General features: G+C 39.2%; 2 protein-coding genes across 3 annotated transcripts in view; one reads left to right on the plus strand and one right to left on the minus strand.

Annotated features, from left to right (window-relative positions):
* Positions 1–429: 429 nt before the first annotated feature.
* RNF139 (ring finger protein 139) lies at positions 430–12,473 on the plus strand. Its single transcript, XM_061171813.1, has 2 exons — positions 430–926; positions 10,506–12,473. The coding sequence occupies exons 1-2, from the start codon at positions 746–748 to the stop codon at positions 12,317–12,319; spliced, it is 1,995 nt and encodes a 664-aa protein (XP_061027796.1). The 5' UTR covers positions 430–745; the 3' UTR covers positions 12,320–12,473.
* A 708-nt stretch (positions 12,474–13,181) lies between these two features.
* TATDN1 (TatD DNase domain containing 1) overlaps positions 13,182–16,588 on the minus strand; it is a 38,738-nt gene continuing 35,331 nt past the window's right edge. For both annotated transcript variants that reach the window (XM_061171676.1, XM_061171677.1), the window contains one exon: positions 13,182–13,355. In XM_061171676.1, the coding sequence (XP_061027659.1) occupies positions 13,253–13,355 (103 nt within the window). In that variant the 3' untranslated portion in view covers positions 13,182–13,252. The remainder of the gene's footprint in view (positions 13,356–16,588) is intronic.

The following is a 16,588-nucleotide window of genomic DNA, read 5'->3' on the forward strand; positions in this document are numbered from 1 at the left end:
CAGACCCGGCTTCCCGGTGGGGTGGAGTAGCTCTGGCAGGCGGCGCCGTTTGGCTCTCCTCTTGCCAAACAGTTCTGAATCATGTTTATGGGGCGTTTAATGGGCTCTAATAAAGCAGCTAATAATTCCCTCCCGAGGAAGCAGTGACTGCCTCACGGCGCCAACGCCTTTGCGGGTGAGGCGCCCACCCTGAGGCTGGAGGGCGCGGCTGCCCAAACAGCGCCTGCGCCACTGGGTGGCGCCAAAAGCAAAGGCGGCGCCGACCCCGGAGATGGGCGGAAACCATGGCAACGATAGGGACGTCTGCTACGCCGAGCGTGGTGACCGCGAGGGGAGCGCCCCTAGCGCCGTATTATGACGCGCGCGTCGGCGCGCGGCTTCCGCGGTCTCGCGTGACCGCGGGCGCAGCCTCCGGGCCTGGCAACAGCAGCAACTGCAGAGGCGGGCGGGCGAGGTCAAGATGGTGGCTCCGCGGGCGGGGGAGGCGGTGGAGAGAGGAGGAGCCAGACCATAGCCGGCCGGAAACACCGACACCCACAGGCCTCCCGGGAGCCGCCGCCGCCGCCTCCGCCGCCTGCTCCAGCTCGAGAGACGCGAGCGGGCGGCGGGGCGGGCCGCGAGAGAGACACGAGGAGGGAGGGCGGGGGCGGAGTCGCCCGCCTTCGCCTCCGCCCCCGGCCGCCGTCCCGCAGCCTGCCCCACGCGGCCCTGCCCGGCCCGCCCAGCCCCCGTGTGGCAGCGGCTCATGGCGGCGGTGGGGCCCCCGCAGCAGCAGGTGCGGATGGCCCATCAGCAGGTCTGGGTGGCGCTCGAAGTGGCGCTCCGGGTGCCCTGCCTCTACATCATCGACGCCATCTTCAACTCCTACTACGATTCCAGCCAAAGCCGGTTCTGCATCGGGCTCCAGATCTTCCTCCGGCTCCTTGGTGAGGGGGACGGGGTAGCCTGCGTCCGGGGACGGCTCCGCGGGCCGAGACGTGCAGGAAGGAGAGGGCAGCCGAGCGCAGGCCGTGTGGGGTGTGTGTGTATGTGTGTGTGTGTGTGTGTGTGTGTGTACTAGTTTCGCGGGCTGAGACGTGCAAGAGGGAGAGAGCAGCCGCGCGCAGGCGGTGGTGTGTGTGTGTGTGCGCGCTAGTTTCGTTTCCCCCCCGGGGGCGTCTTTGCGGGCCCGGCGGGAGGAGGAGATGACACTTGTCTCAGAGTTGACAGCGGAGCGATCCTCCCTGCGAGTCAGCCTCCTGTTCATTTTTGCCTCTGAGCGAGGGCGGGGAGAAAGCAGCGAGGTGTGAGCATGCGGCTCTGTGCCTGCTGTTTCTCTAGGGGAATGAGTACTGGCTTACCGCGTTCTATGCGACAGCCTTGGAAAAACAACTCTGCTTACGTTTTTGATGTCGCCGTGTGTGACCTTGGGCTCGTCGTGCCGAGGCCTGGGCCTCAGTTTCCCCCTTTCCAAAATGGAGAGTACTCGTATGTTGTCATTTAAATGACATCCAAACGAAAGAGAATGTCAGACCTTGAAACTGTTAAAAAAATCCTCATGAAGAAGGCGATACTTATAACGAGTCCTACAATTTTCCGTGAATAGAGAAGAAGGTATTGAGAACGGTTATAAAAACGTGGCTAGGAAGTGATAAGACTTGAAAATCAGTGTCTTCGTTGCATATGAATGGAGTGTTAAAAGCATCTTATACTTCACTCCCCATTTTCACTTGCATTACTAGAGTGAGAAGCATTTACGCTTAAGAGAAGTTTTTGAGTAATTGAAACGTGGCAAATTTTGTTGATGAGGTAATTCTTGTGTTAGTTTTTAGTGAGGCTGTGCTTTTGAGGTGTTGCTGAGGACGAGCTGATGGTGAGATCCTTACCAAGCCGTTCTGAATTAGGAGCCGTCTGTTGCTGCTTTATTTCTACTTTTTAAAAAAGTGGTAATGTTAAGTTTTGTTTATAACAACACTTTACATTTGTTTGGTACTTTACTTTCGCAGTGCCTTTTCACTGGTATTATCTAACCTAACGTTCAAAAATCCCTCAAAGGAGGGTGGGTGGTGGTATTCTCATTTTACAAATGAGGAAACTGAGAGATAGAGCTTAAGTGTTTTGCTTTTGATACACAGCAAGTAATTGGTTGCCAGCACCTAGGCTTAACAATCTTCTGACATTAGGCATGGTTCATCTTCCTCCTCAGTACAGCTGCAATCCAGATACAGAATGCTATAATAATGATCATATGCTAGATCTTAAAAATAACAGATGTGAACGTGATGTTCTTTAGCACAAGACTTTTCAGTAACCCACCAGCTACTTAATCCCAGCCATCCTGCTTACCACTGCAAAATGTAATGCCCTCATACTTGTGGCAAAAATGGAGCTGTGTGATTTCCAATGTATAGGAATAGCGAATCATTATGTTGTACACCTGAAACTAATATAATGTTATCTATTGATTATACCACGATAAAAAAAGAACATTAGCTAGCTTTAATGTTTTGTACTTAACATATTTTGTTTAATTCTGATAGTCAGGGAATACAAGTGAGGTTAGTTAAATAATGTTACAATGAAATTAATAAGAATGGGGACCTGTTGGGAAAGCATTTTATTCCTGCCAGTCAGAAGTCACTCATCATGATCATAAATTAACAGGCAGTTGCTTGTCTCATTATAGAAAGGTGGTCCCAGCTGATCCTGAGACTCCCAACCCCTCCCCGCCGTGCCTCTCCACATTAATTGATGACATGCGTGCAGTCAAGACCTGTGCTGATTCCTGGGTTGGGGAGACTGAGAAATGGAGAACACTGATCATTTCTATTCCTGAACCCCACAGGAGAAGAGAGAGTTTGCTAGAGAGAGAGCAGAGGCTCTAGGGAACTTTATGAAATTTGGGATTATCAAGTGTTGTTTTGGGCACTAAATAACCAAATGTATTGTAACATGGACTTGAGGGTGGTAGGAGGGGCTTTCCCCACTTCTGCTTTGAGAGGAGGGAGGAGGCCATGGTGGAGGAGCTGGAAAAAAGAAACCAAAACAAAACTGGGTTTGAGAGGATTCACGTAGTCATTCTGCCAGTAGTGTAGCCACTGTCTTGAGTGTTCTTCTGGCATGTGACTACAGAGCCTCTGAGAGCCCCTTGGGGACCAGGTGCTTTAATGCAGTGTGCTCAGAGTTGAGCTTCAGGCTAGGGAGCTTTAAGGGAGTATTTTCTTTAATTAAATCTTTTGTAGTTTAAGAACACTGAATAAAGTAATCTGGTGTTTTCCTTGTACTATATCCATGCTTCTTATTTTTGTAGTAAATCATGGAAGTTTGCATTTGAGAGGTTAAAGAAGAATGTGACCTCAGGCAAGTTACACCTGCTCTGTGCCTCCCTTTTCTTATCGGTACCTTTTTAAAGATGGATCATAATGGTGTATCTCTCTTATAGCGTGTTAAGGACATAAGTTCTTGTAACAGTACCTGGAACCTAGTAAGGGCCATTTAATTGTTAGCTACTGGTAAACATGGTAGCTTTAAAAAATTTTTTTAATACTTCAATTAAGACCATACTGTGTTACAGATATTTCAGTTTTTGGAAGTCATCAGCAAAATATTGGTGCTGTTTATTTGAAAATTTTGATCCCAGAGTATTCTCTGGGTCAGACTTTATGAGAGATACAAAATATTTTCCAAATCTATCATTTGACTGCTCCTCACATTATGGCAGTGTAATTATGCTAATTTATGACATTTGTAAGAATGATAAAATTATTAAAAACTGGTTTTGGTGGTAAAACATTTCATCCTGAATAAAAACAAATGTCTTAACTATTTGAGGACCATTCGATGAAGCATCTTATTTGTTATTGAAAGTGACAGGTTTGTGTGTAAAAGATACCAAAGGATGGTTGAAATCAATTGTTCTACCTGGTTAGTTTTTTAATAATTGTAGACCTCTCTGTGCTGCTGTATATAAATCTCAAAATTTGTCACTCTCACCTTTTTCCTTAAAATGGAATTGTAAACATGGAAATCTATTCTGCATCCAGTTTTATTTAGTGTCTGAAGAATTTACTCTCCTACCCCTACAAAAAAGTATTACTACTATACTTTTATTTGGTATCAAACTAATAAGAGAATTTCAGCAAGTCAGAATATAAAGCATCTCATTTGGAGATCCAAATAAGATCATATCACAATATATATAATTTTTAAGACTATTAAGCTATTCTTAGGAGGTGTTCAATGCTAAATGAAATGCAGCCCAGTGCAGCGTAATGCTGAATTAACAAGTCTAAATCCAAGTCAGAAAATGCAAGCATAGGAGTTTGTTTTAATAGTATTACTCATATAATGACAATTCATTGAAGAGGAAAGTCCTTTCTAAACATAAAAGAAAATCCAGAAGTTACAAGGGAAAATTTGATAAATTTGAGTACATAAAAATGAAAAACTTCTTTATGAAAAAATTCTTTTTTTACAAAGATTCTTAAAAATGACACATTAAGGGGAAAATATTTGCATCATATTTAGTTGAAGTACTAATAAAAGTTTTACTCTGTCAATAAGAAAAACTTATACTCCCAGAGAAAAATGGGCCCCGGATAAGCATTTCACAGTAAATGAAATGCACATGGTCAGTAAGCAAAACAAAAATTACTCAGCCTCATTTATAATTTAACAAATGCAGTTAAAACAAAATTTCACTTATGAGATTGGTGAAGAATTCAAAGTTTGAATAAAAACTAGTTTGGCATAGGTATGGGGAAATAGATGAAGTTAAACAATTTTTGTAAGGTGTTATTTCTATGTAAAGCCATTTGGTGCTATCAACTAAAATTCATCGTATACCTTTTGACTCACAATTCCAGTTCTAAGAACTTGGCCTGAAGATATAGTTGTGCAAAAACTGTTGGCAAGGATATTCATTGAAGCACTGTTGGTAATAACGAAACAAAAACAAATTGTTAATCTAAATGTCTATTGAAAGAGAATCTGTTCATTGTACAATATTATCAGTTTCAGCCATGCAATGAAATTGTTGAAAAAAATGAGATAGTTATTTTTGGTGCTGTAGAAAGAACTCAGAAAACCTGTGAAGTGTAAAAACAAAGTGAAGCAGTAGTAATTATGACTGCATTGGGATAGCCTAGGGGTTCTCAGCAGAGATACCGTTGACATTTTGGATGGGATAATTCTTTGGTGGGGGCGTGGGGATTGTGGCCAGACGACTGGAGGGGAAGGGAGGGTGTGCAAACTGATCCTGGTTGAGAACTACTGAGGTGGACAAATAGACCAGTAAATAGCACAGAATAGAAAGCCCAGAAACAGACCACCCATGTATGTAGAGAGACTTGATGTGTTTCAGAGGTAGAATTGGAAGTATACAATACATTGAGGTAAATACAGACTATTCAATTAGTGGTTATTTAGTTATTCATGTGGAAAAAATTATGCTGGATCCCTACCTCACATCAGTATATAAATAGTTCGGACTTCCCTGGTGGCGCAGTGGTTAAGAATCCGCCTGCCAGTGCAGGGGACACGGGTTTGAGCCCTGGTCCGGGAAGATCCCACATGCCACGGAGCAACTAAGCCCGTGCGCCACAGCTACTGAGCCTGCGCTCTAGAGCCTGTGACACACCTACTGAAGCCCCCGCACCTAGAGCCCGTGCTTCGCAACAAGAGAAGCCACCGCAATGAGAAGCCCGTGGACCGCAATGAAGAGTAGCCCCTGCTCACCGCAACTAGAGAAAGCCCGCGCGCAGCAACAAAGACCCAACACAGCCAAAATAAATAAATAAATACATTTATAAAAAAAATATATATAAATAGTTCTAAGTGGATTATTATCTAAATGTGAAAAGCAGAACTTTAAAAGTTTTAGAAGAAAATATAGATTTTTTTTTTTTAGCGTTAGAGTAAGGGAAAAGTTCTTTAGAAATATGTGAAAGCAAATGTATTAAATAATGATTGATAAGTTCAATGATATTAAAATTAAAAACCTCTGTTAATCAAAAGCCGGCATCAGAAAGTGAAAAGAGCGGCCACACATCTGGAGAAGATATTTGCATTACAAATAACTACAAAGAATCTGTAGTCAGAATATTTTTTAAATGACTACAATTCAATAAGGAAAAACAACTCCGTAAATAAATGAGCAAAAGATAAACTGGCAATTCACAGAGGAAGAAACATGAATGGTCAGTAAATCGAAAGGTGCCCTCTTTGATGAGGAATCAGAAATGTAATCTTTAGAAAAGGTTAAAAAACTCCACTATTATAATGAGATCTCCTTTGGGTAAAAAGCAAAAACAAGTATTTATCCATGAATGTGTGTTTATTTATGCAAAACTCGGTTAACTTTTAATACCTATAGAGTTGAACTTTTAAAAAAAATCATGTTCATATATTTCTTTTTAATAAACACGTAGTTGTTAAAAATTTAACTTAAAAAGCAAAAAGCAAAATTTATCTTACTAATAAAAAACTTAGAACCCTTATTTTAACCTAAAGAGTTTGATAGAAAAAATTTCTTTATGCTATAGTTTGTCAAGTACACCTACAGACTGACATCCCAAGATGTTTTATTTACTTTGTTCTATATTTCATTGCATAGGGTTCCCTTGGGAGTAATGTAGTTAAAACATTTATTTTTGTACTGTTCTGTCTTTATTCTGTCAGGCATTGAAATGTTTTTCCACAGCTTGCTTTAGATTTTATATTAAAGGTATTTAAGGTACCTGGGGAGTTATGTCTTATTTCCTTCTAATTTTTAGTCCCCAACTTCCAGAAAGGTTAAGGGTATGAATGGACTTTACACATAAAAGAATTAAACACTTTGCTGTGTAACATGCATGGTGGTTTGTTTTTTGTTTTCAGCTTGTTTTGTTTGCTCATTTTTGGTAATCCAAATTGAAAAGGCCCTGAACTCTTTCATGAATTGAGTTCATGTACATCTTCAAAGCTCTGAACTGATTTTGATACCTGACGCTTTTCCTACCTTGAGCACTTTAGTGAAGCTCTCTAATCACTGGAGAATTGGATCCCTGAGTTGTGATTCCAGTTAATTCTATGTGCCACTGTCCCAAGGTGATTTTTCTTTATAAAGTAGCATTTATATATAGCCTTGATTACTTATTGCAGGTCACTCTTAAATCCTAATGAGGAAACTGTCCTGGGGCTTAATTTTCTTAGGCCTACAGGTTAAATATCAAGAGTTGCATGTCTGAAGTTGTGAAAATGCAACGAAACTTTGATATTATTGACAACACTTCCCGAAGGCCATGAGAGGGAATATTACTTGAGAGACTTGAAAAGTTGACTTTTTTTCCTGTGAAATGAGAGCAGATTCTACATTCCATACACAGGAACACGAGTATAAAGGAAAAATTTAAGAACCTCGTGTACATATAAACTTTGGGTAGGAATTAAAATAATTTTATACTGTTTTTGAAATGTTTGGTCATTATTAAATCTTGGGGAATAATTTTAATCAAGAAAGAGTAGTATCAGGGGCTTCCCTGGTGGCGCAGTGGTTAAGAATCTGCCTGCCAATGCAGGGAACACGGGTTCGAGCCCTGGTCCGGGAAGATCCCACATGCCAGGGAGCAACTAAGCCCGTGCGCCACAACTACTGAGCCCTGCGCTCTAGAGCCCGTGAGCCACAGCTACTGAGCCCGCATGCCACAACTACTAAAGCCTGCACATCTAGAGCCCGTGCTCCGCAACAAGAGAAGCCACTGCAATGAGAAGCCTGCGCACCGCAACGAAGAGTAGCCCCCGCTCACCGCAACTAGAGAAAGCCCGCGCGCGGCAACGAAGACCCAACGCAGCAAAAAATAAAAACAAATAAATAAATTAATTTTTAAAAAAAGATTAAATGGAGACAAATCAACTTTAGGGGTGTTTACTTTAAAAAAAAAAAAAAAAGTAGTATCAGATTGTTACTTGCTAGGAGACATCCAAACTTTGAGGTTGTAGTCTCACTACATTATTTGTCTATCACACTCTCTTTTGTCCAGAAGTATTTCTAAAACCCAAATAATTCCTTAGTCTGTGTAAAAATAAGCTTCAGGGGGAAAAAAAGCTATTAGAATAAAAAGATCTGGTTATAAGTTACAGCAAAGTTCATGAATATTCACAGGTAAAGATTAATGTACCACTTTGTGAATAGCAAGTTAAAAATAATTTACAGTCCCTGCTTGACTTTCTCCCTTTTAAAAAGTAACATATAATAGAACTGAAGTTATCTTGGTTTTGTTTTGATGCATTTTAGGAGATTAAGTTTTGTTTCAGGAAAAAATACTTTTGTTTTTCTGTGTAGAGAAAGTAAGATTACATATGGCATATGGTGGCTGAGTAAATTCCATTTCCTGTTACCTTCCACAGGAAGGGTTTCTAAACCTGCTCCAAAAAAAAGCCCATTTTCTGTTGAAAGGGCTCTTTGGGAGGATTATTAGTGGCCCACTTGTTCAGCGAATTGGGTGGTTCTTGCGCAGAGGTTGATGTATCTTCCAGGTGATTGTTTTCTTTTGTTGTCCTTTTCACAAATGACCTGACAAATAGGCACAGGATAAAATTTTAAGTTTGTGGGCGAAGTCATCATTTGGAGGAACTTGGCCCTTGCTTCTAACTGCAGTAGATTGTGAAATGGCTCTATTGTATTATGCAGTGTTGGTCTTGGTTGCATGCTGAAATCAGGTGGATAGATGGATGTTTAATTTGGAGTTTGTCACTTTTTCTGTACTCCAAGGTCTGATTTCTCAGCTTTGTCTTACCTTTTCATAGGTTTCAATTTCCAAGTGGGCTGTATTTTATGGTTGCCTTTAAAAATAGAACACAGAATTCAACAGAAACGTTTATTTCCCCAATTATTTTATTTTCTACAAAATATTTCAGGATCTATAGATGTAAAAGGTAGGATCCTTGCTTGCTATCAAGGACCCTATAATAGGGTAGGTACCTACTCAGATAACTACAAACTTCAGTATCAGGTGGTGTATGAGTATTAGGAGTTTCGCCAAGTTCTGTAGATATGCTGAAGGAACAGTCAGTATCAGAAAAAGTGGGTCTGTAGGATGGGTAGGATTTGAACAGTCAGGGATTTGGGAAGTTGATGGGGCCGTTCTACCAGGCAAAGAGAAGAATGTAAATACAGCTGTAATTATGGCAGAGAAGAAGGGGTATGTTTGGGAAAGAAATCTGGAGCATTGGTGTGTGTGTTGGGAGGAATATTACTTTAAAGAAAATTGGGTCCTTGAATGTTAGGACAAGGAGTGTAGATTTTAATTGATAGTAATTTCAGAGCTGCTGCAGTATTTTGAGCAGAGACATGAAGAAAGGCAATTTGGTGATGGCTTGTAGATGGATTTGGATGAAAGAGTTTTCAGAGACAGAGTAATAGGTGGGTGTCACTGAGAAAAGGGAGGTATAGGTATTGGTAAAATTTGTCACCGATTGTCAGAGTTTGAGGATGAGGGGCTAGAGGTACTGTTAGGAGAATAACAATGGTACCTCTAACTGAAACTGGAAATCGCAAGGAAGAGCTGTTTGAGGCGAGAGTAGGTTGAGTAGGGTTTAGAAATTTTGAGTGTTGCAGTTGTAATGTAGAAGTGGAAATAGGGGAATATTTGGAGGTGGTTCCCATAGTTGAAACCTTGGATAATAATATTTATCGTAATCTCACTTAAAAATTTGTCAGAGCACCAAGAAAGATGGTGCTGGATGCACAACAGACTATACATTGGTTGCTTACAGAGGGGGGGAGGGGGAAGATTTATTAAAACATGTTTTGGTTTTCTGAATGTTACTTTTGTAATTTGAAGAACAGTAAAAAGCGTTGACTATTGGAAGAAAAAGATTCAAACATACAGGAAAAAGGAAACTTGGAGGAAATGTCTGGTATCTGTAGGGGAAAGTATGTACAGAAAAAAAGTGAATTTGGACCTGAGGGAGAATACTCAAATTTAAGGAGCAGGAAAAATAAGAGCCAGCAGGAGTTCAGTTTGAGTAAAAGGAGGAATTAGGGGTAAGTGTGAAACTTAAACTTGATGTCCTAAAGAACACGTTTAAGAAAAAGAAATCTCAGATTTAATAGGAACAAAAGTTTTCCACTTGGGTTATTTTTAATTCTTAATGTTTTTGTAATGGAATTATCTTAAATATTTTTAATAATTATGAATATGTTCTTTCAAGTTTAAAACTTTTTAAACTGTGTATATCATGACAAACTCATCTTGAAGATAATTTAGTAATTTGGTGTCTGGACATATAATACTACTTGAATTACTTTGGAAATTAGAAAATAAGGGGTAGGATTTTTAAGGATAATATGTTTGATCTGTCCTGTTGAACTTTGACTTTACAAAAAACATTCATTGGCCTTTAAGCCTAAATTGTCTTGAGGCTTAACGTTCATCAGTTTGAAAATATTCATACTTCCTTACTAAAGGAAGAATATCATAACTGTTAGTGGAAAAAACATTCTTTAAAAATGTTTCATTCGAATGTCCTTTCTTTCTTTTTTTTAGGTATATTTGTATCCAGTATTGTTCTGACCTTGTCACAGCGATCACTTTTCAAGTTTTACATGTACAGCTCAGCCTTTCTATTAGCTGCAACCTCAGTGTTGGTAAATTATTATGCTGCTTTGCACATTGACTTCTATGGTGCCTACAACACATCAGCTTTTGGAATTGAGCTGCTTCCTCTAAAAGGGCCCTCGCTGTGGATGGCACTCATCGTTCTACAGCTAACATTTGGAATTGGATACATTACACTACTCCAAATTCATTCCGTCTATTCACAGTTAATTATTTTGGATCTCTTGGTTCCTGTAATAGGCTTAATCACAGAGCTACCATTACACATCCGAGAGACTTTAGTTTTTACTTCTTCCTTGATTCTCATATTAAATACAGTGCTTGTCTTGGCAGTGAAACTTAAGTGGTTTTATTATTCCACAAGATACGTTTATCTTTTAGTGAGGCACATGTATCGAATTTATGGATTACAGTTATTAATGGAGGACACATGGAAGAGGATTCGTTTCCCAGATGTACTGAGAGTCTTTTGGCTAACAAGAATTACAGCTCAGGCTACAGTATTAATGTACATTTTAAGGATGGCAAATGAAACTGATTCCTTCGTCATTTCTTGGGATGATTTCTGGGACCTCATTTGTAATCTTATAATTAGTGGGTGTGATTCTACACTCACTGTACTGGGCATGAGTGCTGTAATTTCCTCAATAGCCCATTATTTGGGTCTTGGAATATTGGCCTTTATTGGATCAACTGAAGAAGATGACAGGCGGCTTGGCTTTGTAGCACCTGTTTTATTTTTTATTTTGGCTCTTCAGACTGGTTTAAGTGGGCTAAGACCAGAAGAGAGACTTATTCGCTTAAGTAGAAACATGTGCCTTTTATTAACAGCAGTCCTGCACTTCATCCACGGAATGACAGACCCTGTATTAATGTCTCTCAGTGCCTCTCATGTGTCATCTTTCCGTAGACATTTTCCTGTGCTCTTTGTCTCTGCTTGCCTGTTTATTCTTCCTGTTATACTCAGTTATGTTCTTTGGCATCACTATGCACTAAATACATGGTTGTTTGCAGTTACAGCCTTTTGTGTGGAACTCTGCTTAAAAGTAATTGTTTCTCTCACTGTTTATACGTTATTCATGATTGATGGCTACTACAATGTCCTCTGGGAAAAGCTTGATGATTATGTCTACTATGTTCGTTCAACAGGCAATATTATTGAATTTATATTTGGAGTGGTAATGTTTGGAAATGGGGCTTATACTATGATGTTTGAGTCAGGAAGTAAAATTCGGGCTTGTATGATGTGCTTACATGCCTATTTTAACATCTACTTACAAGCAAAAAATGGCTGGAAGACATTCATGAATCGTAGAACTGCTGTAAAAAAAATTAATTCACTTCCTGAAATAAAAGGGAGCCGCCTACAAGAAATAGATGATGTATGTGCAATCTGCTATCATGAGTTTACAACATCTGCTCGTATTACACCATGTAATCATTATTTCCATGCACTTTGCCTTCGGAAATGGCTGTACATTCAAGATACTTGTCCAATGTGCCATCAAAAAGTGTACATTGAAGATGATATCAAGGATAATTCAAATATATCTAACAACAATGGATTTATTGCACCCAATGAAAATCCAGAGGAAGCTGTAAGAGAAGCTGCTGCTGAATCCGACAGGGAATTGAATGACGACAGTTCAGACTGTGATGATGACGCTCAGAGAGAAAGAAATGGAGTGATTCAGCACACAGGCCCAGCAGCTGAAGAACTGATTAATGATGATACTGATTAAATAGCATTTACTAATCATTGAGGTATTTGTTTAAAATTCAGTTCATCCAACATGGAGTAATACGCTTCACTTCAGTGTGTAACCAAGCACAAAAACAGTATCAATGTTGAATCTGTGAATGGTTTTCCGTTTACTGTGATGTGCTACTGTAAATATACCTCTTCAATTACTTCTGGTCTCTTTGGTGACCTATTTAAATTTGTGTACATTATTGTACATAGAATAAAATTTTCACATTTTTATGACAAATTTGAACAAATAACTTTTTAATAGATGTAATAATATGGTGCGTCAACTGTGCCAAAGATTCCTCCATGAAAGTATATAATGTATCTAACTCTGGACCCTAGTTTTTCTTTAAAATGGGTGGGAGAGAATAAAAATGCAAATCAGGGGAAACCATGTTAAATCAAAGAAATCAAATAATTTGTACCAGAGGATAAATGCTAAATGTAGAGTATTTTTAAAACTAAGGGAAAAAATAGGCTGCCAGAAGTGACTGAGACACTTTTTTGAAATTTAAGAGTAGCATTGTGGTTGAGCTGGGTTTGAAAGTCACAATTCAGAGAGTGTGTGAGTTGAGAAATAGGCTTATTTATATATCAACTAACCTTTGGTATAAACCAGGATGTGCTAATTGTTTTAATTTTGATGTAAAAATCACTATGTTTGTTAGCCAATCTGTTTGCAGAGTTGACATAAAATTGTCCTTTTGAACTTTTGAAGAGATTACAACATGAAATACTTGGGGGTTTTCACTATTTTAAACTAAGACATTAAGTGACTTTAAAAAATTCTCATCTGACTTCATGGGTGGCATACAGTGATATAATATAATACCTCTTTAGACAACTTCCAGAGAATTCCTTTATTGAAACTTTTAAGTTTTACCATGAAATTTTATATACGTGATGGAAAAATGGGAGACACCAATTACATGTCAGGAAAAAATATTTTAATAGTGTTGTTATATAGCGTATTGGCTAGTTCCAGTGGATCTTCATCTCTTACTGCTGACATTATTTCCAGTATTTGACTAAAACAGAACAAAAATGGATGGTTACATTTCTAAGTACATACTCTGTTTTAAAGGTATTATCTTTTTTCACATAAAGGAAAAGATGATACTGTTTTAGCATCTTTCTTTAACATAAAAGCCTAACAGGCGTTAAAGTTTTCAGCAACGTTAACAGAAAGTTTAACTGCTAGGATATTTAAAACAGAGCAGGGGCTTCCCTGGTGGCGCAGTGGTTGAGAATCTGCCTACCAATGCAGGGGACACGGGTTCAAGCCCTGGTCTGGGAAGATCCCACATGCCGCATAGCAACTGGGCCCGTGAGCCACAACTACTGAGCCTGCGCGTCTGGAGCCTGTGCTCCGCAACAAGAGAGGCCGCAATAGTGAGAGGCCCGCGCACAGCAATGAAGAGTGGCCCCCACTTTCCGCAACTAGAGAAAGCCCTAGCACAGAAACAAAGACCCAACACAGCTAAAAATAAATAAATAAATTAAAAACAAAAACAAAAACAAAAAAAACAGAGCAGTTAAAGACAAATTTCTGAGACAGTCTTGCATATAACTAGAGCCAGGAACCAGGTTCAAGTAAACTATAAAACCAGCCCATATTATGTGTACCACAATTACGGAATTAACCCAGTGGAAATGAAGAGTCCTTTTAAACTGTGGGTTAATCACACATTAGTGGGTCATGATGCGCTTTTAAAAAATTAACAGGAAAAGCACACTGCATTTAGTAAGGGAAGTACTGTTTCATTTTTGTTTGGGTTTTATTTATACATGCAAGTGTACGGAGTCACAGTGTGGTATTGTGGGGATAGCAGTTAAAGTTTGAAAGCCACTGCTTAGAGAACTGGTCGTAAAGGACAGCAAGAAATTGCTGCATCGCCACCAGCACAGTGACAACAAAGGAAGTTAGACCGAGTTACTTAGAACAATGTATGGTCATTAGGGGGGATGGGGAGAGAGAACTTCCTATATGTTTTTCCCTGCAACAGAAAGGTGTGAATCTTTCTGTTTCTTTCCCTAGAATAATGATAATTATCAGTAGCTGTTTTCTAGCAATATTGTATGTAGACAATATTTCTTATACATGAATTAGAAAGTTCAAAGTCAGAATTAAACACTGAAATATTCTTTGTCTTAAGCTTTTTGTTCCCTTGATGGGTTTTTAAAATATGAACACCTAAAGGAATCAGGGACAGAGATTAGAGATTAACTGGAACTTTTAAATTCTATAGGAGTAACAAAAGCCTCGTTTATATTAAATGAACTGACTACACAGTTTGTATCTGACAGTCAAAATAATAGGCTAAAAGCAAATCTGTTAACACTGAAAGTGACACTAAAGATTCCATTTTCTTAGCAAACTAGATTTTTCTTCTATTAACTACTTGGAATTGGAAATTAATACATAATACTGGGAAATCAGTATGATTCTTGCCACCAATCTCCCTTCTGGTCCTTTCTCCACACTGATACCAGTTAACAGCTTTCCTGCTTAAAATCCTTTGGGTCCTGATAAAATCTAAATTCCTAAGGGTGGCACACAAAAGCCCTCTCTCTCTGGCCTCACAGTACCTTCTCTGTCGCTCACCGAGCATCCTACTTCATGCCACACTGCAGTCATTGTTGCAAGCGCTTCCTCAGTCTGCCTTCGCTGAAGGTGTTTGTCTTGGTCTGGCCTAACTCCTGGTCCAACTTAGTAAACAGATGAAATGTCACCTTAGTTAAGCACTCCATTTCCCCTCGGGGCAGGCAGCTGCTCTGTCCTGTGTGTGGTCCCAGTCATATGTTCATACCTCTATAACAGCACTACTATCTTGGATTATACTTTTTATCTGCTTGTTTGCTCCAGGAGGATCCTTGTCAGACTTGGTTAACGCCTTAACCAAGGTGCCTGGCACAATGTACCTACTCATCTGGTGGGATGAGGGTGGGAACGGTCTTGATTCTTCTGTGTAGTCTCAGTAACTTGTACCTTTCCTGATATTTGGCAAGAGCTCCAAAATGTATTTCAAGGAATTTATAATCTAATGGGGGCAGGGGGGCAGAGATCTCTATACAAATAATTAGAACATAAAACTCTGAACAGATGGAGTTTATAAAAATGACTTTGTAAGTAGGAATTAACTTGCTAATTAGTATTTAGCATTAGACTAGGGGCATGTGTATTTCTGAAATGTGGTTTAAAATTTTTCAGTTTGCAAATGTTGATTTTCCCAAGCTCTGCCTACTCAGAACTGGTATTCATGATTGCAGTAGATACTCAAAAGCCTTCCTGGTTCTTAATAGTCTGCATTTAGAAACACCTTAAAATTTTGTCTTGCAAATATGTAGCTAAAGTCAACAGCTATACTTTTACTTATGCCTAAGGCAGTGTGGAAAACCAGTTTAGATACACTGTTGGCAATTACTTCCTCTAAGCGGGCTGCTGGAAAACTGCCAGTTTCTTGTCTCTAGTGTCCTTTTAAATCTCCAAAGAATTACTGAAATGTCTCTGGACTGAACTTGCAAGTACCTACATTTCATAAAAATTACAAGTGTTTCTTTACTAATCAGAGTTTAAATATATTCCTCACCTTACAGAATTTAAAACATTCAGTTTTAAAGTCTTTGCCAACATCAGCATGTTAATAAAGGAAAATCTTTCCAGTGTATCTTTATAGAATAATTCTTTATTTTTCTGCTCGCTGAATTTTAGATCTGGCTTATCTAACATACTCTTACCTGTTAAAACTACTAACAAAAGATGGAGCATATTAAAGGAATTATTACAACAATCCAATATTAATTTTTATGAATGTGTGATAAATATATCCAGTTGCCTGAACTGGTAAGCCATACTGGATTGATACAGTCAGATTTAAATTACTGCTTGTGCAACAAAAGAAACTGGATGACAGGCCCATTAAAATAAACTTTTCCTATAAATTACAATATGCTGTACAGCTCCTTGGCAGTTAGATGGGTAATACCCCCCTTCTTTTCACATGTTCTCTGTATTATTAAAAGAATGATTCTGAATTAGTTTTTTTTTCCCTAGGAAATAAAATTCTATAAAGTTCTGCCCTTTTTCGCGGTTGGAAAAAGGAAATCATTTCTATAATTTGTCCTTTTGTTCAGAGGCTTAAAGAACTGTGTTATTTCTTAGGTTTATTCAAGCTGTCAAATCACTTAAAATACAGATACCATTAAAAAAAGGTCTCCTGCTAAGACTGTGCTTTTATACATCAGCAGGAAACCTGCAAGA

This window comes from Eubalaena glacialis, chromosome 17, assembly GCF_028564815.1.
Source record: "Eubalaena glacialis isolate mEubGla1 chromosome 17, mEubGla1.1.hap2.+ XY, whole genome shotgun sequence".
NCBI classification, from domain to species: Eukaryota; Metazoa; Chordata; class Mammalia; order Artiodactyla; family Balaenidae; genus Eubalaena; species Eubalaena glacialis.

What these genes read in the sequence shown, in the direction of transcription:
- RNF139 (XM_061171813.1), top strand. Translation starts at nt 746, where the DNA reads ATGGCGGCGGTGGGGCCCCCGCAGCAGCAGGTGCGGATGGCCCATCAG. An exon ending in GATCTTCCTCCGGCTCCTTG is followed by an intron (nt 927 to 10,505) that starts GTGAGGGGGACG and finishes TCTTTTTTTTAG; the next exon opens with GTATATTTGTATCCAGTATT.